At 36.7% G+C, this 26,841-nt stretch overlaps 1 protein-coding gene across 4 annotated transcripts in view; it reads left to right on the plus strand.

Annotated features, from left to right (window-relative positions):
• ATP8A1 (ATPase phospholipid transporting 8A1) overlaps nt 1–25,733 on the plus strand; it is a 266,458-nt gene extending 240,725 nt beyond the window's left edge. For all 4 annotated transcript variants that reach the window (XM_050791502.1, XM_050791504.1, XM_050791503.1 and 1 more), the window contains 4 exons: nt 10,447–10,535; nt 11,260–11,352; nt 19,407–19,498; nt 21,098–25,733. In XM_050791502.1, coding sequence (XP_050647459.1) covers nt 10,447–10,535; nt 11,260–11,352; nt 19,407–19,498; nt 21,098–21,195 — 372 coding nt within the window. In that variant the 3' untranslated portion in view covers nt 21,196–25,733. The remainder of the gene's footprint in view (nt 1–10,446; nt 10,536–11,259; nt 11,353–19,406; nt 19,499–21,097) is intronic.
• The last annotated feature ends 1,108 nt before the right edge of the window (nt 25,734–26,841 follow it).

The raw sequence follows: 26,841 nt of genomic DNA on the forward strand, positions 1-26,841 counted from the left end.
CTGTTACTTTTAAGTTTTTAAATAGGACAATAATGAAGATTAAAATAAAACAAATTATGTTTTTAATTATCTTCACTATTCTGGGAACTATATTCCTAGAAAATAGTCTCAGAACTGCACATTTTCTAGTGCTCTTGATGCCTTTTCAGAAAGACTGTTTTCTTTTGCATGTTTAGTTCTCAGTGTGAATTGATATATAGTCAAACCTTTTTTTTTTTTTTTTTTTTTTGCAAAAATTAACTTCTAATTGTTCCAGGTCCCAACTAGCTCTTCCTCCTTTCCCTCTAAACACCCTTTTTCATCTTTTTTTTTTTTTATGATTACTCTCTTGCCAGAGAACAGAGATGCAAAGGTTGTTTCTTGTATCCTATGGCTAGATTGAATACTGGTTCTGAGCCCCATGAGATGATCACCCCTTTTTCAGCTCCTCATCACCCCAGAGAAATGTCCAAGGGAAAGAAGCACATAAATGCTGTGAGCTGGTATCTAATTTGCATATTTTCTAAGATCTGGGTTTGTTTGTTTGTTTGTTTGGGATAACCCAAGCCAAGAATTTTCTTTGTCTCTGAGTAATCAAAAGCTGCTGAGAATAATTGTAAACATATTGGGGTTTATCTGAAACACCCTTTAGTTATTTTCTGGGTGTTCTGCCCTGTCTAGTTTCATGGAGAAAGTAATCATCCCATGTAAGAGCCCAATTCAGTTCAATTAAACTGAGATTTATGGAGTGCCTATCTGTCAGGGCCTATACTGGGTTCAGTGGATCAAAAGTTTCAAAAAGAGGCCGTTCTGAGGAGTTAGTTTGTCATGGAGTAGTCCCACAGACAATTAGGATGTAACATGCTAGCTGTTATGATCACAATGCACAGGGACTAACAGAGAAGAGAGCGCTGGACCCCCAAGCTGTTGTTTGGAAAAGTGTCTTGGTACTACTGTTCCCCAGGCTGTCCAGGAAGGTGGGTGTGAAAAGAGTTTTCCAGGTAGAGAACAGCCCAAGCAAGGAGCAAGTTTGGTGTTACCAAGGCAGAAAATGGTTGGAGCTAGAACCAGAAAGTTGAGCAAAGCCAGGTCACAAAAAGTTACCTGAATGTCATTAACATCATTACTGTAAGTCATGGCAGACAGCTTGTCATTACAGAATATACTGTATTCCAGAGAGTACCAGAAGCCATAGAATAAAGATTTGAGTCAGAGTCAGAGGAAGTGATAAATGCTATTGATAAATTAGGAAGTCATGAGGATAATTATATTTTGACATGAATATATATCATATAATTGAAATTTGCAAGAGTTGTTTTCAACTAAAATGAAAGATAGTAAAGTTAGTTCTTAATGATAAGGCCCAGAACAGAGAATTTGGCATTTGCACTCCTTTGTCTTTAGGCTTTCTCAGAGGGAAGTGTTGAGCCAGACTACCCAAGATGTCCAGCTACTGAAGGATTCAGTGGCACTTCACCCCATGCCAAGGTTCATATGAGCCTAGAATTTGTCTCTGGTTAAAGTACAGGGTAGCAAACTCACCACTTACTACTGACCCGGGGATACTTGTGTACCACCCAGTTCAACCCCACACCCAACTACCATAATGAATTCAGACTGGAAGGCTCAGGCCTCTGAGAAAGACTCCAACAACTTTATGACCTCTGCAGTGTCCCACCGTGGTATTTCACCAGCCTGGAACACAAAGACACTTTCAGAAGTGTTTGCAAGTTCAAATTCTAACGACACTTTTCAGTGTCTGAAAGCAGAGTTGATTTTGATGAGTCTATGTGAAGTTCCCATACATCAGTGGTAGCATTGCCAGCAGAGGACTCTAGCATTCTACTGGTATATTTCTACCTTGCCATAAAAATATAGATATTGATATTGTGGATTTTAGCTTTCAAGATACTCTAGAGTATCTTTGCTGTAAAAATATAGATGTTAAAGTTGTGGATTTCTCCAGCTTTCGGGGTATTCTAGAGTAAGTCTGGGGTCTCAGGTTTCATGAATAAGATCTTCCAGTCCACTGAGATTGGGTGGCTGAGAAAAGGAACTGGAGGAGAAAAGAGTCTATTATGGGTGACTGAGATTGGATGAGATGGGGCTGAAATGGGAATACAGCAACACAGAATGCACCTTTTCCGAAAAGATACCTAGCTAATAGAGCAGAGACAAAGCATTGTGGTATAGCAAGGAGGAAAGAGCCACAATGTGGGAGGAAAGATCAAGAAAACTTGTATGAAAAGAAACAATACTTGCAAACTCGAAGCTAAGCATTGAAGATTTTTATTGATGATGACTTCACGAAGAAGATGCTTCCTAAGAAGACCAAAAGGGTTAACTGAGATCTAGGAGGAGACAAGAGAAATTAAATGACCTCAGACCATGGCAGATAGGTTTTAAAAAGAGAAACGTGGGAGGTGTATATGTTTTGGGGATCATGGTACAAATCATCTCTGAAGAGTTATACTACCAGAATGTTTCAGAGGAGTCGGAGCCAGAAAGAACCATTGACTTCTTGGATTTGACAAACTCCTCAGAAATACATAATGGATATGCCACTTTTGGAGTTTTCTCTAACTCGTTAACTCCCTTGGAAATGGCCTAAATCTTTAAAGATAAAATAGCCTTCTTACACAAAGAAAAATGAAAGGTTCCATTCACAGCAACAACAAGAAGAAACCTTAGCCAGTTATGTGAATGGTTAGTAGAAAGAAAACTAGAAATTTGACAAAAATGAGAGAAATATTTTAAAAGTTGAATAAATAAACATACCATGCTCTGAATAGAAGGATCATTAAATTGTCAGTTCTTCCCAATTTGTGCGCCATTTGGGGGAACAAAAAAAAAAAATACACCTTCTCCTCTTGATTGTAATCTAGCCTAGAAAAATAATTCTAAATGCAGAGAAAGAGATTAGAGTCTGAAAATAGAGGCATTATTATACTATTTTGAGTGCTTCTCATATCAGTGAAAATTAAAGTTTTTTCCTCTTTAAATTTTATAATAAAAATTTTTCAATAACTTAGTAATGTATTAAATCAATAACATATTGCAACCAATATATGTCAAAGCACTATTCTAGTTTCTGGGAATACATCCATGAAAAAAATCTCTGCCTTTGGGAGGTTATAATCTAGAGAAGAAAAACATACAAACATAAGTCTATTATACAGCAGGCTGAGCTGTGTTAAATACTCTGGAGGACTTGAGTGCAGGGGAGAGGATGGGGTGTGGTGCTGTTTTCAATGGGGTGGTCACACAAGGCCTCACTGTACCTGAAGTGTTGTGACCAGGACCTGTGGCTATCTGGAAGAAAATTCCAGATGAAAATAGACAAATGCTGAGAGCCTGAGGACTGCAGAGTGGTGGAAGCTGAATGAGGGAGGGAGTGACTAGTAAAAGCACTATTATTCCTAACAAACTAATGCAGGAACAGAAAATTAAATACCACATGTTCTCACTTATAAGCGGGAGCTAAATGATGACAACACACAGACACATAGAGGGGAGCAACACACACTGGGACTGGGGCCCACCGGAGGGTGGAGGGTGGGAGAAGGGAGAGGATCAGGGAAAATAACTAAGCTCAATACCTGGGTGAGGAAATAATCTGTACATCAAACCCCCATGACACAAGTTTACCTATGTAACCTGCACATGCACTCCTAAACTTAGAAGTTGGGGGAAAAAAGGCCCTAGCGAGCTGGCCTTAAGAGACAGGGCTGGGGCAGAACACCCAGGGCCATGAGGCAATTGTAAAGACTCTTGATTTTTCTCCAAGCCTCTGGAGGGTTGAGCCAGGGAGGCACGATCTGACTTCTAAAAGGACTACTCTGGGAGCTCTGTTGAGAATAGTACGTACGGGAAACAGGGAGGCGGCCAGGGGACCCCTAGCAGGCTGTTGTAGCACTCCAGACGGAAGATGATGGGGGCCTAGGCAAGCATGGAAGGGTGTGAAGTGGGTAGATTCTGGATTTGGGGTGGGGAGATGATTTGCTCTAAGAACTTTTTTTTTCCTTCAAAGGTTTTTGTTATGGCAGAACATAATATAATATTTATCATTTTAAGTGTAAATTCAGTGGCATTAAGTGTATTCACATTGTTATGCAACCATCACCACTGTCCATCTCTAGAACTTTTTCATCTTTCTCTACTGAAACCTCATACTTGTTAAACAATCCCCGTTCTCCTTTTCCCCTAACCCCTAGCAGCCACCATTGGGCTTGCTGTTTCTGAATTTCACTATTCCGGGCACTGCATCTAAGTAGAATCACACATTGGTCCTTTTATGTCTGATTTTTTTTATTTGGCAAAATGTCTTCAGGGTTCACCCATGTTGTAAAGTGGGCCAGAATTTCATGTCTTTGAAAGCTGAATAATATTCCATTGTATGGATATGCCACATTTTCCTCATCCACTCATCTGTTAATGTTGTTTCCGCCCTTTGACTATAGCGAATAGTGCTGCTATGAACATTGGTGTATGGATTTTTTTAAGTCAAGCCAATAAGATTTGCCAGTAAATTGAATGCTCAGTTTCAAAGAAAAGGGGAAACAAAGATGACTCGAGTATTGTGGCCAGAGCAGCCAGAAGGATACACTTTGTATTTGTCTAGAGGAGGAAGACTGGGATTTTCTATTCTGCTTCTTTTTCTTTAACTTAGCAAAGTGTTCATACCGTGTAGTTAATTAAAATCTTTGTTAATGCTGGTACTTCCTTCTCTTCCTGCCTATTCTGCAGCTCTTCCTTACCTCCCCACAACCGCAAAAAAAAAAAAAAAAAAATACAAAAAACACTTTTTTTTCCAGGTATCATACCTTTCTTGAATTCATTGAAATACTTCTGATGATTCAGACTAGGGGGTGGGGATAGTTTAACATATTTAGCTTTTAATGCACATCCCTCAACCTTTAACAGAAAAGGCAACCTACATTGGAAAAGGATAGTCATGGAGCTGAATCAACTCCTCTCCCCAAAATACGTAATTATCTGGCAATAGAATAACTTCATGCCAGAACGCAAGCAAACCATAACCACCACATCTCAAGAACAGGGTCCCCAGGCTCTGTTGTTTTTCACAGTTTCCGCAACACTAGGTTGCGAGAACATATTTATCCAGCAATTATTTATTGAACATCTGCTTGGTGGTTAAGCACTTGAATTGTGAGAATTAAGAGAACATATAGTCTAACAAGAAGATGAATGAGCAACTAGAAAATGGGTGACAGATGCCAACATAACGGAAGCCCAAGTAGTGTCCTCTAACTGAGTCTAAGAAAGGAAAATTGAAGGACGAGTAGGCATCACAAGTGCAAAGGCCCGAGGACATGAGTGAGCATGGGTGCCTTCCAGGAACTGAAACACGTTACGTGTAGCAAGAAATGGGGCTGGCTTGAGAGGTGATATTGGGAAAGTAATCAGAAGTCAGATAGGAAAGGTCTTGAAATTGTATTAAAGATTTTGTATTCTATTCTGAGGACATTCTGAAGCCACAGATAGGGTTTAATCCAGCAACTGCTAATATTGAATTTGCCTTTTGGAAATATCTCTGGCTGCAGCGTGAACAGCTAGAAGCAGAGTATTTCTGAAGTCAGTACGGCTAGGAGGACAGGCAAATTTTTTGCACTGGGATAAGCATGGCAAAGTTGACCAGAGATGGATGAATCTGAAGATGCTAAAGCACAACAGAACCCAGTGAAATATTGGACGTAGGGTAAAAAAGCCAATTCAGGAATAGGGCCCAGGTTTCTGTCTTGGGCAGCCAGGGATGACACCATTCCCTGAATAGCTTGTACCAAGGAAGAGCGGCCTTTGGAGGGAAGACAGTGTGTGTTCAGTGTGGGATGTGTGAGGTTTGAGGTGCCTGTGTGACCCACAAGTTAGGAGCTCAATAGTCTAGCCTGTGCTTCAAGTTCAGGTGAGAAATCTAAGCCACAGGTGATTAGTGGCTGATTTCCATATGGATGATGATACAAACTGCAAACCCTTCCAGGGAGGGTGTTTGTATGCTAACAGAAGGCTCCTGGGAGAATACCAGGGTAGTTTACCTTTCCCTCCAGGACTCTTCTAAACTATCAGTCTTCTGATAATTACAATCTGTGAACAGCATCTTCACAGCTTGGATGACATTCTGACCGAGGGATGCACATTTGCCTAATGAGCCACATAGTGCCCTGTTAGCTTTAACTAGTATTTTGTTATTTAAAACAACCCACAACGAATATTTGCATTCCCCAAAATTAGTTGTGTGCATGTTTGTAAGAGGATGTGGGGGAAGGTGTTCCATGATCTATCAATACCTTTAGGAAACCTTGGTTTTAAAAACTATTCAGTAGGGTGCTTTACCCTGACTTCTTGAAGCCTTACACTGCTCTGCGCTGTGACTTTCCAAGAGGATGCTGCTGTGGTTTCTTTTCGCCTTTATTAAACCTCTGGCAATGGGCCCTTTCGGGGGATGCTTTCAGGACTAGCAACCACAGGACAGTTTCATGACATACTGATAAGCAAAAGCTGGACTTCATTTTAACACATAGTTCAGAAATTGAATTACTGAATTAAAAGGAATAAATGTGGTGTTGGTACACATTGCCAAATACCTTTTCCAAAGGCTAGTTCATTGCTGGTGGGAATATAAATTGCTACAAATACCTATTCCACCATACACCACTCACTCCACCAAACTGATGGTGAATTTTTAAAATCTGATCTAATTTGTCAGTGTTTCTCTAGGACTGCAGAGTGGCTCAACACTTTTCCATGTCATTGATTACTTGCTGCTGCTTTTATGAATACCTTTCCAGGTCTGTTGCCTATCTCTTGAGATTGCAGCTATTCTTATGAAGATAAAGGGGCTATTTTTCTGATCAGATATTAACCTAGAATTTCATGTATTTGTAGTAGTCATTCTCTCAGTTTTTTATTGTTTACTTTTTTAGCTATGTTTGAACATGTGGAAGTTCTATGTTTTCATAAATCAGTTCTTTAAAGCATCCTTTCATAGTTTTTTTCACTGTTCTTAAGCTCTGAAAGCCTTTATATAAAGCTTTCTCCAGACACTTAATAAATAGTCACTTCTTGGTTTTTTTGTTGTGGTTGTTTCCAACATTAACGCAACCACTCTGGAAGTTATTCATTTCTCTTACTGCAGTCCCCTCCAAAAAAAAATGTTTTGAAGCACTATTTTCTGGATAATTTTCCCTTCCAAAATTAATATATTATGCTGGCGTAGTCAATAATTTTTATGACAAAATTATTTTTCTCCATTTCCTAAATTGGCAAATTGAGATGAATGGCACTTTATTAGGGATCTCTTACTTTGGCCTGTGTTTCATCATTGCATTTTAAAATAGCACATAAAACAAGCATATGTTGTGATACTATTGAGATGAAAATCATAAAACTTATAAATTGATTTACAGTTAATTTGATATTGTCATAAACATTTTCTTCCATGAAGCTCATGGGACAGATCACTGGAAAAAAAACAAGAGACTAGAGCATTTAAAGAAACCAGACAATTGAAATGAAGAAAGTTTGTTAATAATCAATGTTATGCAGCCAGTTTACAAATATTATTGAGTTTAATTCCTACAATCCACTGTACAGCTGAGGAAACTGAGACTGAGAAGTTTCTTCTCAAGTGTCTAATTAGCCGGGAAGGGCTGTGCCAGGACCACTTCCAAGCCTGTCACCTAACCTGCTCCAACTGGGGTCCATGGAGACAGTCTTAGAGTTCGGCAGAGGGCCTTCTGTTTTAGGTGTCTATACGTTTCCATGAGTAAGAGTCGCAGCATGCCACTCTGATATTAATAGTGTAAACACATAGAGGTAGACTGAAGAACCATACTGTTAGTTTGTAGGCAGGTGGCACACTTGAATTCTGTCTCCTATGAGACTGAACTTGGGCACATTGAAGGTGAAGAAGGGTTTCTGTCTTATATGGGAACATAGGTGCTAACAGATCATGCCATTGTGGGTCAGAAGATAAACCCCTCTTATCCGTCATGCCCCTTGGCTTGGCCAAATGCACATAAACTGGTATTTTCTCAAACGTTTGTTCTCTGAAAGTTCACATAGAAATTTCAGAACAAGTTCTCTTCTGCAAGTTGCGTTTTCAGGCAGTGTTGGTTTATTTTTGAAGCCCCAGTGGTTCGATTTTGAGCCGGCATCACTCTGCAGAGACAAGCAGTTGCTTGTTCGCCACACAGGGCCTGTGCCCTCCTGTTACCAGCTTTGCAGCTTCCTCAGCTGATCCCTTCTCAAGGCCCCCGGGAGCCACTTTTGTGGCAGATTCCATTTGGTTTCACAGCGCCTCGAGAAGGGGCAGCGGGGGCCACTTGGCTTCGTGCACCAGTCTCCCACATTAGGAGCAATTTGCAAACCGCTCTCGGGGGCTCGGAGCTCGGAGCTCGGCCGGAACAGGCTGCTGCTGTTACCACCATTGTCTCAGGATCCCTTCGCCTTTTCCCAGCTGACCTGCCTGCGAGTGGGGAAATGTGAAAAGTTAGAGACAAAACTGGTTTCTTCAGAGTGAGGGGGAGCTTTCTTATACAGAAAGGAAGGAAATACCTCTGTGGGATTTTATTTTTCCCCCCTCTTCATCCAAAAAATACAAAGAGACTCTCTGTCTTTAATGCGAATGTCGGCTTTAAATCTTTTAGGTTTGGATTAACTCTGCAAAAGAAAAAAAAAAATCTGACAGGCTTTCAGATATGACGCAGAAAAACTTTTTTCCCCTCAATTCATGGTGTTCATTTGTAAAGCCAAAGGCTGGTGGACTGAATGGTGGGGCGCCAGTCACTCCTCCGTTCATCGTTAGCATCACAATGGTCAGAATTAGCAGCCTTGAATCTCCACCACTTTTGCGTTTTCCATCGGTGGACATTTAATACAAGGTGGCAAAGGCAAGAGTAAATCCTCCTTCTCTTGCCCCCCGCCCCCCACCAAATTAAAATATATTAAAATTAAGCCAAGTAAATGTGGTATTTTCAGTTACATGCCTTGGAATTCTTACCTTGCCTTTCCCCCCAGAAGGAGAAAGAAATTGGTTTTTTACAGTTGTTACCTTACTAGAAAGCTTCTTTCAATCTAAAGAAAATCCACTGACTTGATAGACATTTCCTATTACACAGTTATTGTTGGTTTTCACCATTGAGGATGTCAGCAAACATGTCAAAGATCATGTTTTGCTTATTAAATAAAGTGACTTTTATGTGAATATTTTTCATCTTGTTGGTGTCTCGAATATTGGTGCTATTTCATTGAACCCATGTGGCAAAACTTATTTTCTGGAATTTTTTGTAATAGCATGTTTTTATTTTAAAAGTATTCAGAGCTATTCACTTCTACATAGTGAAAAATCTTAGCCTCCCTGAACCTGCGGTCTGTATCCATAAGCTCATGTCAATGCAGAAAAAATTTAAACAGCGGTTCCTAGTCCTTAATCGAGAGTCAAAATGAGTAGGTAATCTGAAATATAATTTAAAATTAGAAATCTTTATGTTTGATAAGGTCTAATTGATTAGGACTATTTATGTGTAATTGTGAGATTGCCTAGAATAATTAAACTCTAGGTTATTTTTAATTCCTGAATCATACCTGTTTTTTTTTTTTTAATTTTGTGTGATTTTTAGTAGAATCTAAATGTGCATGCGTTAGCTAGCTACTTTTTAGTGGAATTAGAACAATACCTTTATGGATTTAAATAGGTACTGAAAATTTCCTCTTGATAAAAAGATTAAAAGAAGTGAAACCAAAATATTTCTTTTGCTTTTATTGTATAATACTATTCCTTTTAAGTTCTGTGTAATCTAATTATATTACAGATTTTTTTTATAATTGTGAGTAAATAATAGAATTTATTACTTTTTAAATTACAGAATCATTTTTTTTTGTAACCCAAAAGGCTCCAATACAACAATTTGGTATTTATTACAAAGAAATTATTAAAGTTATTTTAATACACTTTTATTTGGCTTTTACATACAAGATATTTGGTTTGACTTTAGCAATAACAGGTATGCACCAATACTTGTTATATAAATCATTGAACAAAAATTAAGATTATTACTACCTAATGTTAGCCAAAAATAGTCAAATTGTTGTTTTTGTAGGTATCTTAATTTGATTATACTGTAGTCATGATTTATCTGGATGATTTTTTAATATCCTATAATTTTACAAAAGTAATTTTCATTTGCCAGAAATAGTAAATTTAGTTTCTAATTATGATTTATTTTACACCATATATTATTATAAGAGAATTTAATCCAGAGTATATTTTAAATGTGTTCAAAGATTTATTTTGATATTCTAAGTTAATTTCATAAGTTCGAATTCAGAGTTGTTTACTGTCTTACAGAATGATATTCTTAAAATTGTTTTACTTAAAATTACATAAAAACTAAACAGGAATCATGTATTTTGGTTTTAAAGTAATGTTTTTTCTGACGATTTGCACAGGCAGCCATGTTGTTCAGTTCTGGAGTCTTTTGGATGGGCTTGTTATTCATCCCTGTGGCATCTCTGCTCCTTGATGTGGTGTACAAGGTGTAAGTATATACTCGGTTACATATGGAGAGATATAGATGCATATTCATCCTCAGATTTCTCTCTTCGTAACGTCAACTCAAGCATGTAGAGCTTGCAGGATAGGGACTGGTAATATTGCTTAATTTTAAATAAGGAAGGGGTGATTCAGGAACTAGAAAACTAGTTTAAAAGATGAAATGAGTAGTAAAGCGGGTAGTTTCTCTTTTACTTAACAGAGAAAAGTAAATGGCACTGGAGAAATTTACATCGGGAAGTACGTTTTTTAGAAACAGCCCCAAAACTCATATAAAAGTAGAAGAAAAATTGTACTATTTCCAAACACACTTTTTATTATAAAAAGAAATGTTTTGCTTGCCTGATTCCAAACATACATAAAATATAAAATGAAAGAAAAGAAAACCTTACTAATTTTTTTCAAAGGTTATAAATTTTTAAATCTTATCTCTTCTCACAAAAAAGGTAGCATTTAATTTAATTACATGATATTTATTTAAATAACTATGGGAGTTTCAGTATTGTAAACCTAAACCATCATTTATTTTAAAACTATAATTTCATATTAATTTTCAAAAGTATGATAATTTTTAAGATTCTGTTGAAAAACTGCTTGTACTCTTGTTACTGTTGTACTTTATCAACAGCATGATAATAAACCAGACATCTAGTTTTGTGAAGTCTTCACAGTAGTATTTCCATGCAAATCCCTTTTTTTTCTTTTTGCAGTATCAAGAGGACTGCTTTTAAAACATTAGTCGATGAAGTTCAGGAGCTGGAGGCAAAATCTCAAGACCCAGGAGCAGTTGTACTTGGAAAAAGGTAAAATACACAGTGAATATATTCTTTTCCAAATGAACTTTAAATTTATCTTGTACAAGTGGTTGCAAATAAGTGATAAGACTTGTACTTATCAACATCAAGCTGGCAGTGTCATTGACAGGTTTGGGAATCAGAGACATGTCGGTTTAAATCAAATCTGTCGCTTTCTAAACTGTGTGCCCTTGGCCACGTTGCTTAATCCTACTGAGCCTCAATATCCTCATCAATAAAGTGAGGACAATAATACCTACCTCATGGTTAATTGTAAGAGTTGAATAAAGTATTATGAAGAGCATTAAATAAATGGTAGTTACAAACATTATTGTATTATCAAACTGCAAGAGAAGAAAAAGACTTTTAACTTGAAATAGTATCCATAATAAAATAGTATGTAATCGGCCAGGTGCGGTGGCTCACACCTGTAATCCCAGCACTTTGGGAGGCCGAGGCAGGCAGATCACAAGGTCAGGAGTTCGAGATCAACCTGACCAACACTGTGAAACCCCGTCTCTACTAAAAATACAAAAATTAGCCAGGCATGGTGATGGGCGCTTGTAATCCCAGCTACTAAGGAGGCTGAGGCAAGAGAATTGCTTGAACACAGGAAGTGGAGGTTGTAGTGAGCCAAGATCAAGCCACTGCACTCCAGCCTGGGCAACAGAGCGAGACTCCATCTCAAAAAAAAAAAAAAAAATGTATGTAATCAAAATCACAGTTTGATATAAGGCAAATTACCTTATATAATTGCATTTGTGGTTCAGTAGTTACTAGGAACTGACCTAGATGTGTATCATACATGAATTATGTATCCCAAGTTCTCTTCTTTACCACCAACCCCTCCAAAAAAATCAAAGTTAGAAAGCTAATCAAATCCACTAAATTCACAAAGCATCATAAGAAAGAAATTAAAATTACTTGCAGTCTATAATAAAAGACAATTATGAAGATAGTAGCAGGAATTTATTTTTTCTTCATTTTTATCATACTAAAGTAAGCTGAAGTTTTGGCTAAACTATAGGAAATATTTTACCCTGGTATATGTCACCTTAATCACGATTCACTGTTGATATTCATTTTGACACAATGGAGTAGATGTCAGAACTCAGTGAGACCTTGGCTTCCAGCTCTCTTGCTCTCATACTGAAGGAACACATCACACACCAGTGTGTGCCACTTTTTTTTAAAATAATAACACTGAGCTTTGAGCTTTGCTGAGCGCTCACTACGTGCCAGGTGCTTCCCTTGCATTTTACGTGTACTATCTCACTGAATCCCAGTAACAACCCTATACAGATCCATCATCTCCATTTTTTTCCAGGTGAGGAAACTGGGGCTTCGAGAGGTGAAGTTCCCAAAATTATTAGTAACATATCTGGGCCTGGAGTCCATGCCAGCTGATCCCAGAGCTCCTGTTCTGAACCATTCACAATTCTGCCTCCTTTTGCTACTTGTTCAAAAATATAATAGTGCTGCAAAAACAGCCTGCTACTAACTTGACAAAGTACTTAACCTCTGACTCAGCGTCCCAGTGTACAGGATGGGAATGATAATACCTACTTTCAGGGTTGTGTCCTCCTCCCTCCACCTTTTTCTTCATCTAAAAATTGGCATCACAGGATTCCTCATAGGAAATTACCTATTCCATTACCTAGCAGTTGGTCAGTAAATTCAGCTAGTAAATTAATTATGTCAGTTCTCTTTCTCTAGCAATAAAAAGAATACAGTAAGAGTTCTAGCTCATGATATTATGAATAAAACAATTTATTCGTAATTATTAGGGAAAGGCCACTGTTAATACTGTTACTATCCTTAGTAGTACATTTCCAGATTCGTAAGTGTGTTAATAAAATCACATTAAGCCCTTCCACGTGATACTTAGTTTGCCTTTTTGTTGTCTACCAGTGACCTCTATTCATAAATCAGGCCAATATAACGACCCCCAGGTCCTAAACATTCAGTAAGTCTGTAATATATGTAGCTCCTTCCATTAAATAAAATGAGCCGGAGAGCCCAAAAAGGAAAGAAGTGAATTCCAGCATAAATGACCACCAACTTCTCCATAGGACATGCATCAGATAAATTCCCTGCTGCTGCCTAGCTCACTTGCCTAAAATAACTCTATAGCTTTTTCTAAGAACTCAGGAATGTGTTAGCTATCGGCCGAATACCACAGACAAAAACCCTGGACCAGCATGTACTCCAGGTTGCCATTTCCGCCCACTGGTGATCAGAAGGTTAATGATGAGTGTAACCATGGTGGCTTCCTGCTAGATGGCAGATGCCCAGAGGAGGGAGGCAAGGGAAAAATCTATGAAAGGAGAAAAATAGCAACTGGATGGAAACATCTTCATGCTTAAAGTAATGGCACGCTAAGATTAAAGAATCGTTGGATTGATTTTACCCCCTGGATTATTTTAGGAATCTGAGAGAATGAGATTGATTTCAGATTTCAAAAAAAGTTCGCAAATTTTTTTTTTTTTTTTTTTTTTTGTGAGACAGTCTCTCACTGTCACCCAGGCAGGGGTGCAATGGCACGATCTCGACTCACTGCAACCTCCGCCTCCCAGGTTCACACAATTCTCCTGCTTCAGCCTCCCGAGTAGCTGGGATTACATGCACACACCATCACACCCAGCTAATTTTTTGTATTTTTAGTAGAGATGGGGTTTCACTATGTTGGCCAAACTGATCTCGAACTCCTGACCTCGTGATCCACCCGCCTCGGCCTCCCAAAGTGCTGGGATTACAGGCATGGGCCACTGCACACCGCCAAAAGTTAGCAAATTTTATATCTACATTATCAAAAGGGAAGAAACTGTGATTCTTATGAATTCTAATGATACCAGACTTTCTTTGGTTCCAAAACGCCATGTTATTTTATATCTCCCAGTCTTTGTATTTGCTCTTCCCCTGTTTGGGAGCCAGTACCCCTCTTACAGACTAGGCACTCCAATTTTCAGCTTTCCAAACCCAATGTAGATGTGATTTTTTCAACTGTGTACATACACAATATATAATTCCTAGTCTACTGTCTCTGTACTTTTATACTCTGTTTATACTCTGTATAAACTTCTGTTGGTACACTGATCGCATTGCATTATAAAAATTTACTCTATGTATGTTTTTTCCCATACTAGATTGAGCTTCTAGAGAGGCCCATGTCTTAGCCATAGCTGCAACCCAACACCTGGTACAGCACCAGGAACTTAGTAACACTCAGTAAATACTTGTTGAGTGGATGAACAGAATAGTTAAGAGAATAAACTAAAGAATGGATGAAAGAAAGAGTGGACAAAAGGATTGCTGAGTAGGAGAAAGGATTGTTGAATTGGTGGTTGACCTGTGGGCTGTGAAACAGAAATCTGATTCATAAAAACATAGAATTGTATAATTTGTACTTCCTAGACTAGGTAATATCCAAAGCAACCATCATTTACTTTTTTGTCATACAATGATGCAGTTCTTAAGAAAGATCTTGTGAGTTGATCATCCCCAATTTTTTTAATCTTCACTAAGTATGACATTTCATGTATAAAATGCAAATGTCAGAAAAACAACAAATTGTAAGCACTTAAGGAAGATTAATATTTACAATAATTTCTCATAAAACTAAAATATCTTGGTTAAAACAGCCATTTTTAGTAGAAATAGTATGCCACCTACCATATTACCCTGCAAATTAGATTCATTTTATTACATTTTAGGGGAAAAATATGTTTAATCAATCTAAGTATGTTCTAAATATGCATGCTTTTGAGCCATGGGTTATGGTAGAAATAAATGTAAGTCTACAATGGTGAGAGAATAACGTAAACCTTACTCCTGAAGGTTTAAAATAACCCAAACCTTGCTGCCTCATGACCTCTACCAAAGTCCATGTAAGGAGCTGAGTTCTTAAGAACTAAAGAAAAACTGTCCACTGGAGAAAAATAAAATGGAAATTGTACTTTAAAAAAATAAAATAACCCAAATCCTAGTCCTGAACATTTAAACCTTATCCAAAAGTTTACAGTAAGAAATTATGGACACTGTGGGCTCATTGGAGGCAGGACAGTTATTTTTGGATATCATTGGAGTATGTGTGAAGCAATGTATTTTATAGACAGGCAAATATAATAATGAGACTCATAATTCTTTTATATTTCTTACTGTAGACATTAGCCAGCATATCATCATTGGCCATTACTAAATAGAATTTTAGCCTAGGATCTTCAGGTCAGTCCTCACTGATTTGCCTGGCACTACCATTTGGCCATTATTTACAGCTTTTGCATGCAGGGACAGTAGGGAATATGAGATGTCAGAGAACTCAGTGGTGTAGATGGTGACAGTGCTCTCTCTAACCTTTCTGATGTATTGTTCATCTTAATAAAAAGCAGTTTTAACATTGCTCCAGAACTAGTAGAAAGGAAATTTTATTTCTCAGTGTTCACACTAGATTTTATATCAGTATGACTTAAATACTTTGGTGGGGATTGAGGACACAGGGATCTGTCAAATGTTTCCGTCAGCCTTCTCTCATCACCGTGGTAATGGTTCTGTCCAACATTCGGAAAGGAAAGTGACAGAACATTGAAATGTTTTCAGCTCCAGGGCAGAGGTTAGGCCTGTTATATTCATTGTTTGTTTCCCCACCACACAGCTACCCTAGTGTAGGACAGCTATCACATGCTATACATTAAACATTCCATGAATGAATACTTACTTTTTGGAGATTTATTTTAATGAGTCAACCTAAATAGCTTACCAACCCAATATATAGACAAATGCAAATTTATTCCTCTTCAAGTTTCCCACTGAAAATTCCTTAAGACAACACATTCCAGAACTGTAAATTGTTTTTTTTACCAACACCGACATTTTTTAGTATTTGTAAGTGAAATATATATATATATATGTATATATATATATATATTTTTTTTTTTTGAGACAGAGTCTCGCTCTGTTGCCCAGGCTGGAGTGCAGTGGCACGATCTCGGCTCACTGCAAGTTCCGCCTCCTGGGTTCATGCCATTCTCCTGCCTCAGCCTCCCGAGTAGCTGGGACTACAGGCGCCCACCACCATGCCCCGCTAATTTTTTGTTTTTTTGTTTTTTTGTTTTTTTTTAGTAGAGACGGGGTTTCATGGTGTTAGCCAAGATGGTCTCGATCTCCTGTGAAATATTATTTTAAACATGTTATCTTTACATTCACCGCCACCAAATATTTAAATTGCAACATTTTAGTGGGTTTGGAAATAAGGTAACAATATTTGGTAGTACTTGTATGATTGCATTAAACAAACTCAAAATTTACATAGTTGGGTATGTAAATGAAAGACTATAAAAGACTGTGTAAAACTGCTAGTCAAGAGTTGTGAAGAAAATGTGGTTTTAGTGAGAAGGTATCTTTAGTGGTTGGTTTTTTGTTTTTTTTTTTTTTTTTTTGTCTTTTCACACTGTGTTAAGCTGTTCCACTAAAACTGAACTTTTAATGTATCTATCAGCATAAGCATATTTTATAATGTGCCTTAGTGGTAATATCAGTACCTATAAACATTGATGGCCCAGAATTGCATAAACGTTGAAATGAGTACTTCCCCAAAGGTGTAAGATAAGACTAGAGAAATACAACTCATCACTACTTATTTATTTAGCAACCTCCTGTGAATGGCATTTATATCCTGAAGGAGGTACTCTGCTCTACAGGACTAAAGCAAGAAGTTCAAAGTAGCTAAGGAAAAACAAAACAACAAAAATCTAGTCATTTTCTTAGTAAAGAGGTAGAATGAGAACATTATAAATTAAAACTCGTGCAGCAATAGACATCTTACCTTGCACTTACGTTGACTAGAAACCAAGGCATCAAAAATACTCCTTACCAAGTACCTTTTGTTTGGTGATGATCTCTGTTCCAGTTGATGTTTTATAATAAATTCTCAGGATCTTGGGGGTAAAGGTGGGAGGACCCAGCATTTGTTGAGTGCTTCCTAAGTGTCAGTCATTTTGCTGACAGCTCCCTGCATCCTCACAGTCTGCCTGAGAGTTACGTACTGCCCTCCTGTTACATAGGAGATGACTGAGAAAGGCTTGCCTGTGGTGACACAGCTAATAAGCAGCCGACCCAAAATTAAACCAAAGCGCTACTCCAGAGCCCATGCTCTTTCCTGAGTAATGTGCTTCTTTCTTAAGAAAGATACTTTCTTACTGCTTTGTTTTAATGCTGTGCGTTAACTTGATATAAAAGAAGATCTAAGTGAAAGCCTTTATATGAACTTATACAAAACGGAATTATGTTACCTTATGTATTTCAGTTGCTATAATATGAAAGATTAAATTCTCATGTCTGCCTTCTTACCATTTTAATATTGTAATATTAAAGTATTATGCATTTAGGAAGGCCAGCCTGAAACCTGGAAAATGTCTTTTGGGAAGAAGACGCTGCATAATGATACGTAGCCATCCTCTAGTCTCCCCTAGTCACTTTGGTTTGAAACACCAAAGACTTTCCAGCACCCCATCCACAAGGCTCTGCTAAGGAAATCAGACCACCTGCTGCTAAAGCTGCAACTTCCTCAAAGCAGTTACATATTTTAGTGTCCCTTAGGGTCCATAGGTCTGTAATGCTAGATCATTTAAAGAGTAGAGTAAGAAAGCAACTCTGTAAAAATGGCCCTTTCTCATTTCTCATATCTGTTTATTTCACTGACAGAGACAAGTTTTACAACTATTTGCAGAACTGCTGGAGTTTTAGATTAATTAGTTTTCTTGCCTTCATGTAGCTAATTTCCAATGACAATAAAATATGTCTGATAATACCAACTAACCTCCCTAGACTTTAAAATATATGTGTGGAAGATTACTACAAATGTCAACATTTCTAAATATTTTTTCTTCGGTTTTTGCCTAAATGTTTGCATAACTCATTTACACAATGAGTTCATTTTGCAGAGGATCCTTTTTTTGTATATGATATTGTTTCATTTCAGGGTCTCAGAAAAATTGGCAAAATACAGAGCTAACATAACACAGCAATTTAACTAAAGCTTTTATAGTGGGAAAAACACAACATGGAAATTTTTCAGCTGAATCAGTTCCACTTATTAAAATTGCATAAACATTTGCTGCAACACATATGGATTACTTATTTCTCATGCCTATTATGTTCTTTAATATCAAAACAAAATTTTATAAATCAAACAATGAAGAAATGGCATGATTTGGAAGATTGATGATGTCTTTAAGTACATTTCAGAATTATTACTCAACTTCATATATTCAACAAATGTATTTGAGTTTCTACTGTGAGAGACACTTTTATGTGAAGTTGGGGGAGAAGATGCCTTATTTTTTACAATGTGCTTTTAGAAGTTACATAATTAATTATCTGGATTTGTATCTGAGGAGACAACTATTCTAAACACTCATTGACAAAATACTTTCCTTGTTATTTCACCTATCATAATCACTTTTTCTGAAAATAGTTTATTTTAAAATAAAATTAAGGAACACATGTCATACCATATTAGTGGTAGTAAATTTTTTCTAGTTAAAAAGTCTATGAAATGTCTTCTTTGTATAATGTTAGTTAATATTTACTTTAGTTAATATCTTTTAAAATTATTTTGCACTAAAACGTGCCAAATATGAAAAAAATAGTAATAATTAATTTTTTTCATTCTAAAAATGCCATGCTTAGAATATATGTAGTAAGTTTTTAGAAGTGAATAACACTACTGATGTTTTGTATTTTTTGTTTTAATTGTGTTGTACTGGCTCTGTGTTGTCATTTGACTTAAATATAACTGAGTGGGGGGTGGTGAAGAGATCTTACTTTTTACTGCGAGAAGGATTATTGGGGACAAAACTCCTTAGGGAGAAAATGGCCTCAAAAGTCTGTCTAAATACTTGAAATCTCATTTGCTATCTGAGAAAATAGTGTAAAAAGAATCACTAGGCTACGGATTTCTCAAGCCATCTTTTGTTTAAATCTAACTCTCTTTGGTGGTCCTGTGGGCACACTGGGGTCTCTGCCGAGTTGATAATTCATTTCACACGTTTGCACCTGCTCTGCAGCCTGACCGAGAGGGCGCAACTGCTCAAGAACGTCTTTAAGAAGAACCACGTGAACTTGTACCGCTCTGAATCCTTGCAACAAAACCTGCTCCGTGAGTATTTGAGTTTCTTATTTTTAAAGAAATTCTCTGCCATTACTGTATGATAGCATTTATACAATATCCTAACTTTAGGGATATTTATTTAAAACTAACGTCTAAAACAAGTTTTGCATATTTGCAACCTGTAAATAACAGAAAATCCATTGGTCAGAACCATTTCACTTTTAACAGAAGAGATAGTTAATTTTAAAATCTTGTTGTTTCAGTTTAAGAAAAACAGTATTTCTACATTCCTTGCTTCCTCAAATCTTTTTCTTTAAAGCCAGTAAATCTTAATTCTTAAAAGCTGCCCCTGTCTTGTTATCTTTTCTACTTGAATAACTTTGCAAGAGCCTTTCAGCTTTCATGCAACACAAGGAAACATATATTTTCCCCTCAGAAATATTTATGAATATTTAGAGTTGTAAGAAATTATTAGATATTGCGCCCTCTTAACATTTCAAGATCTAAAAACGAATATAAAATGTAAAACCCGGTAGTAAACGTATTTGTGTGAGTAATATATCTTTTGTTTCATGTTGTTTCCACATATAATTTATTTTCACTTACATATACTCATGTCTAATGCTTTTGCTCTTTATACTTCAAGAGGCCTTTTCTAAAGATGTGATCCCCTTGGGGGCCATTCCTTATCCCCATGCCGTGTTGGAGCGTGAGTGAGTTTATTTGTGATGCTGAGGGCCAAGGGGAATGTCCTCTGAAGGAATGTCCACTTGCCACCATTAGCAGCTATTTGTGTTTATCTCCTTCTCCTCGCCTTTTTAAATTGACAAATAATAATTGTCTATATTTATGGAGTACAAGGTGATGTTTTGATGTACAATTGGCCCTTTCTATCTGTGGGTTCCACATCTGTGGATTCAACCCACTGTGAGTCAAACATATTCAAGGGGGAAAAAATTCACCAAGTTCCTAAAAGCAAAACTTGACCTTGCCGTGGACCAAATACCACATTAAATCTACTAGAATGAACTGATGTGGGGGCATTGTATTAGGTATTACAAGTAATCTAGAAATGATTTTAAGTCTACAAGAGGATGTGTGTAGGTTATATGCAAATACTGTGCCATTTTATATAAAGGATTTAAGCATCCGTGGATTTTGATATTCAAGGGGATCCCTGAAGCCATTCCCACAGATACCAAGGGACTGTACATGGTGGGATAGTTGAATCAATTACATTATTCACCACCTCACTTACATATCACTTTTCCTTTCCTCTCATCCACCTGACCTATATGGAAATATGTGAGCCCACTTAACTCCCTCACCCCCTCCAGAATTGGGGAAGCAACAATTAGAAGAGTTGGAGTTGACTTATGGGACAGAAGATTTAGGGGATTTGAGGGCGCCTACTCAGTCTTCTGGGGAGAATTCCTAGAATCTAAACTGGCAAGCTATGATCATCCCACTCTTTATTTTGAAGTTAAGTCTGTGTCTTTTCTAGGCATTAAAAATCAGTGTCTCCATGCTTTTGAAGATGGGAAGACTGCATTCGTTCCCCAAGCTAGAAAATGAATACCCAAAAGTCAGAATAACAGTGGTTTCCAGTGCCTTTGTGAAAATTTCTGTTTTATCATTAACCTACAGATGGGTATGCGTTCTCTCAAGATGAAAATGGAATCGTTTCACAGTCTGAAGTGATTAGAGCATATGATACCACGAAACAGAGGCCCGATGAATGGTGATGGGGAGAGCCTGAAAGGCAGGCTCTGTTCTCTCTCTAAGGAGACCTACCAGGTTGTCACCGCAGTCTGCTAACCAATTCCAGTCTGGTCCACGGAGAGGAAAGGTGGATCTGAGCTCATCTCGCTGATGGACATTCAGATTCATGTATATTATAGACATAAGCACTGTGCAACTGTACTGTAACACCATCTCTTTTGGATTTTTTAAAGTATTTGCTAAGTCTTTGTAAGCGGAAATTGAAAATGACCTGGTATCTTGCCAGAGTGCTTTTCTTAAACGGAGAATAAGTCAGTATTCTTATGCCGTGACTCTGGGGCTGTAACAGACTATCAGTTTATTGGCTGTACCACAAGGTAACCAACCATTAAAAAACTCTAAATGGTATTTAGCTAAAGGGACTCTTGATATCCAGACTTAGATTTCAGGATATGCTGAAACAAACCAGCATTCTTAAGGAACTGACTCACCTTCCTGAGCAAAATTTCTAAACAAGGCATTAACAAGCATTTGTGTCAAAAATTGTCTTGATAAATGTTTGCCAAAGAGGTTCAGTAAGTGTTTTCCTAGTTCAGTGGTCGTATGTCCAGAAATGTAAGAGAAAGTTTACTTCCAGTTCTGCTGTAAGATCTGCATGTCTGACTTTTCAAATGTAAGAGTGATTTACAAAAATGAGTATTTCAAGGCATTTGCTACTAAAATCTGTGATGTTGCACCTTTGGCCTTACACATGCTTCTTTGTTGTTTGTCGTGTTTATTTGTTAGAGGACACACGTGCTAATGTGACTGTTGTTATGACACTGATTTTTCAAATTGTATGTATGTTTCAGTTGTTTCTGATGAAGTTTCATCATCATTTAGATTTTTCTAAAAATCTGGCTAATGCAGTAGATTGAGTGGTGTCATTTTGTCTTAAAGTTTTTCCTCTTAAGAAACATATGCTACATATTTACGTGGGATTTCCAAAGCTTCTGTTGCAATATTTGGAATAACATGCCAGATAAATGCATGGGCTTTTGTCCTGTGTTCCAGTTCCCACTAGCAATGCCTGCTGTCTTATGTAGCACACCTGGTGTCATGATGACTGCCCTGATACTGAAGACTGAAAATTATTTCACAGTTCACTCATCAAATAGTTCCCAAAATTCATCACTTGATGCTTATTGGGACAAATAAGTAGTACATTTTCCCCATTTAAAAAATGCCAGTTTTACTCAAGCCCATAACTTTACAGTCAAAGGACACTTTCATCATGAGTAGGTTTTGTTAGTATGTTTTAAAATGTATGTTCAATTCAGTTGTTTTCAGCATTTACAGGACATCTGACAATGGCTATTTTGCTACCAACAGTAAATGAAGGGGCTGTTTAAAAACCACAACCAGTTTTCTACACTATTTTTTAAATAATACTTTTCATTTGAAAAAAAAGAATTCGTTTTCAGATACACTTCAGAGATCGAAGCAAACTATTTGCCTTTTACTGAAAAGCCTGCCTGCCTTTACATGGACTTACCAGCAAAATAGAACTTTCTCTTTTAAAAAAGTCAACTAGAATTGAGAAGAGGTGATTTTTTTTCAGATCGCTTCTTGAGTTTAATATTTTCACATTCTTTTCACCCTTTTTCTCAATCTAGATTTAAAATTAGGATATGTATCATTTCCTTGTCTGTATTTGTAGCTACTTAGTTACCAGTATGCCTCTCCATTTTCTACAAATAAAAGTTTATAACACATATACATAATTCTAACCTTAAGGGAACACACGTTTACATACTTTACTTCCCAAGTCCTTCCTGTTTGGGGTACAGTTTAAGAGAGTCAAGAATCAACATATCTAGCAAGACCACAGGTGTAAGAGTCTAAGATCGTCTTCAAAATTCTGAAGTCCCAGTCTTTACCTGTGCAATGAATGAATATTCAGAGCAGCTTTACCTGGGCTGGGCTTCCCAGTGGTGATAGCTGAGGTCAAACCACAAGAAATGAGAAAGCAAGAATGAAGTGCACCCCTCCAGAGAAACACTTTATAACAGTTACAGAGAAGAACTGCTTCTATTTGCCCTCCCTTCATCAGTGGCACCCTTTTGCAGAATTTTAATATGAAAACATTATGAATATAATAGAACTGGATTTTCTGCGTTAAAACTGTAAGTTTTAATCTTGAAACATGGATTGTTTCTGTGGAGCTCTGAAACGAGAAGAATACTTATGGTTGATAATGTGTAACGTGATCTGAAATGTGACTGATTTGAGCCTCTTTGTCCCATGGTCCTATTTTTGAATTATTGACATTGTCAGTCTCTTTGCTTCCTGGGTGAGACTTGGGATTTGAGGGACAGGGAGTGACCTTCTTGGTAAAACTTAAAATATAACATTTCAATTGCATTGACTTTGCAGTGTTAAATAGGAGAAAATAGTCTGATTTTTTTAAACCTTCCATAATTGGAAAAAAGTCACATGGTTTTACCAGGATTGAAATAAACAGTCGAAGTGACTTTGAACATGTGTTTTTTTGGAAATAAAGGGCATGTACTCTCCATTGAAAAGTTCCTTATAGGGACTCTGGCAAATGCTAACACAGTTGCTTTACAATGTTTACAATTCAGAAAATACAACTTAGAAAATCCTCGTTCATTTAGCATTGAAAAGCTGGAAGTTGCTTCTTTAATATTGAATAGTACACAGTGGTATTGAGCATGGACTTTCTAAATGTTTTATATATACATATAAAAATATATTGGTGTCTCACACCCGGAAAGATGTTATATTGTAGAAATTATTAGCAGGAACAGTGTCTCTCAGGAACGTTGTAAATTGTAAATGATACATGTACTTCCCGTCCTCCCACCTCCACTCTATGCTCTAATGTGGGACTGCTTCAGCAGTGTTGCTCAGTTAATGGAAAACGTTTTCTAATCAAGTCAGGTGAATGTGTATTCTGCTAAATAATGTTAGCCATTTACATGAATTGTATGGTCATTAAATGGAATCAATGATTCCTCTTTAATTTCCAGAGGGGAAATGAATTATGGAAATCAATCAGCATTCTGATCATTAAATTTTATACTTTAATTTTGCCATTCAGCATTCTAAATATCCAAAGTGAAAGTCACATGATAATTTGTTTTGCATTGCGTGCCCTGTACAACACTTACAAGTTGTCATTTAAAACGTTTTTTCAGGAGATGAATGCTAGTCAGAAAGTAATAGATTGTATTATTCATAGTTTTAAAATTATGACAGTGTCATAATTATTACAAAGCTAAATAATCATGTTTATTTTTGTGCAGTTGCCCTTTGATAGTTCCTGGTTTTAAAACCCATTAAGTGTATAATCTTATAAATAGTCATCTACAGAATTTATGGAGAAAATGCCCAGTCCATTCACATCACATGGACCAGGAATTCTTTTTGTAAGTGACTTAAGGTAACACCATGCAGTTCAGTGCCTAATAAATGCTTTTTAATGATGAACATTTCTATAATGACTCGTAAGATACCATAGTCTGATTTTTCTCACATTAAAATAACTGAAGTCACTTGTGTAACGTAGTTATACTTTACTGCATTTTAATTAACCTTCAACAGCTATTAAAGTGGAATGTAAGTTTAGTTTTGAAGGAAGGGAAATAAATGTTTTCCATATTTTGTCTTGATTTACTTTCTGTATGAGAACAGCTGTGTTTTTGATAGGTTTATGGTTTGCATGAATTCATATTTAAAGTTATCCAGGCCAATGCATGGCTATTGCTGTAAATCTTGATGTTTATTTCTGCCTTGTAAAGTTCTATCATGGCCTACCTGGAATTTAATATTCAGTAGACAAATTAATTGGTCCTCTGCACAACTTTTTAAATAAGTAGATTATTTTACAAAGAAATTTGAACAAATTTAATTGAATCTTTTGTTTAGCTTGCCTCTAAGAACTTTCTTAATAAAGCTCCCAAAACTTCTCAGCAAATAAATCTCCCTTAAGTAGGAAAACTAGATTTCATATTTGCTTACTTTGAATTAACAGCAACTTTCCACAAGTAAATCTGTTCTTGCAAAGATGTGAGCAGAAGAGTTAAAAATAATATTTTTATGTTTCATGATTCTAAATGGAAGCCATAAATGCAGTAAATACTATCTGTTGTTTAACTACTTCAATCGTCATTTTTTACATCTTCAAGTATATTCGGTTAAAAAAAAAAATAGGGCAGCCTTGGAAGGCAGCTACTACCGAAAACTGCAGTTTTGCGTTAAAGATAAAGTAGTATTTTCAGCTCCCTGAAAAACCATTCCTGCTGAAACTGCTGTAGAAATTGTGAAGCTGCATGAGTGGAGAGTATTGAATCTGTGGTTATAGTAGTTTTCTCAGGTTTGTTTATCTTGATGTTTGATGCACTGTGTTTTGTAGTTATTAAAGTCGAGTAATATTATTTCTATGCAGTGTTATGTGTCATTGGCCTTTTGTGAATGTGCATGTTTTAAACTGCAAATTTTCAACATTTTGTCCTCTAATTGTTATTAAAAATGAAATAAACTTTACCATTACTTAAAATTGTTGAAGTTTTGATTGCTAGTTCTAGAAATTGTATTGCTTTCTAAAACCTTCAACTCCAACAGTAACTAGTCTGAGAAGTTGTATCCCAGTGATTTACAAAATAGCCCTTCATTTTAATCCAGCAAAATCAGACATGAAATGGAGTGCATTAACTCTAGTTTGGTAAGATGAGTAGTTTTTATAATTAAATAAACAGAATTTTTTAATAAAATTATTTTGTCACTTTTTAATAAAAGTATTTTGTCACTTCAGTATGAAAAGCCTCCCGGGGTTGTCCCTGTTACATATTTAAATCAGCTTGCAAGTAAACAGCTAGTTCATGGTTTCAACCATGAATTATGTTGGATGGATTTGTTTTCTAAACCAACTATTAAGTTAATGAGAAAGTGGTCAAGTTAGGCAATAACATTTGAAGGCAGTAACCAGAAAATAACAAAATTGAGCACATGAGACAGAAGTATAGACAGCGTCAGAAATGAGAACAATCACTTCAGCAAAAATTAGTGTCCTTTGGTAAAAGAGAAACAACTGAAAATACAATTAGGTAAATTACTAGAATAGGATTAGTTCTCAAAGAGGCACTGGAGAGGCAATTTGAGGAGCATCTGATTTTATTAGACTGAGGCCGTGCGTGCTTAGCTGCCTGGAGCCCCATGTCCTCTCCCACAATCTTCCCAGGGACGACAGTTGGGTGGGAACCTCCATTCAAAACCACAGCAAAACAGTTCATGGATATGTTACCTCTGAATTCTATCAAATAATTTTCACATTCAACTCCATTCTCCTTAAAATCAGCACGTGCTTCCACTGACCTGTAGTTTAAGATGCCTTCTAATACTACCATAATCTAAAAGCAAACGAAATACATTTCCATAAATTCAATGTGTCATCTCCATTTAAATTTTGTTTTTGGATGCGTAGGGCATCTCTAACCTAACTTTCATTTCAGTAACAGAACTACCTCACTTTAATGAAGAAAGGTCTTCCTAACCTAATTTCATGAATAGGCTAATAAAATTTATTGGAAAATATGAAACACCTCTTGCCATTTTATTACTTTCAAGTACATGAAACTAGCAGTGTAAATAAGGATTTCCTGTCAGAA

Source organism: Macaca thibetana, chromosome 5 (assembly GCF_024542745.1).
Source record: "Macaca thibetana thibetana isolate TM-01 chromosome 5, ASM2454274v1, whole genome shotgun sequence".
Classification (NCBI taxonomy): Eukaryota; Metazoa; Chordata; class Mammalia; order Primates; family Cercopithecidae; genus Macaca; species Macaca thibetana.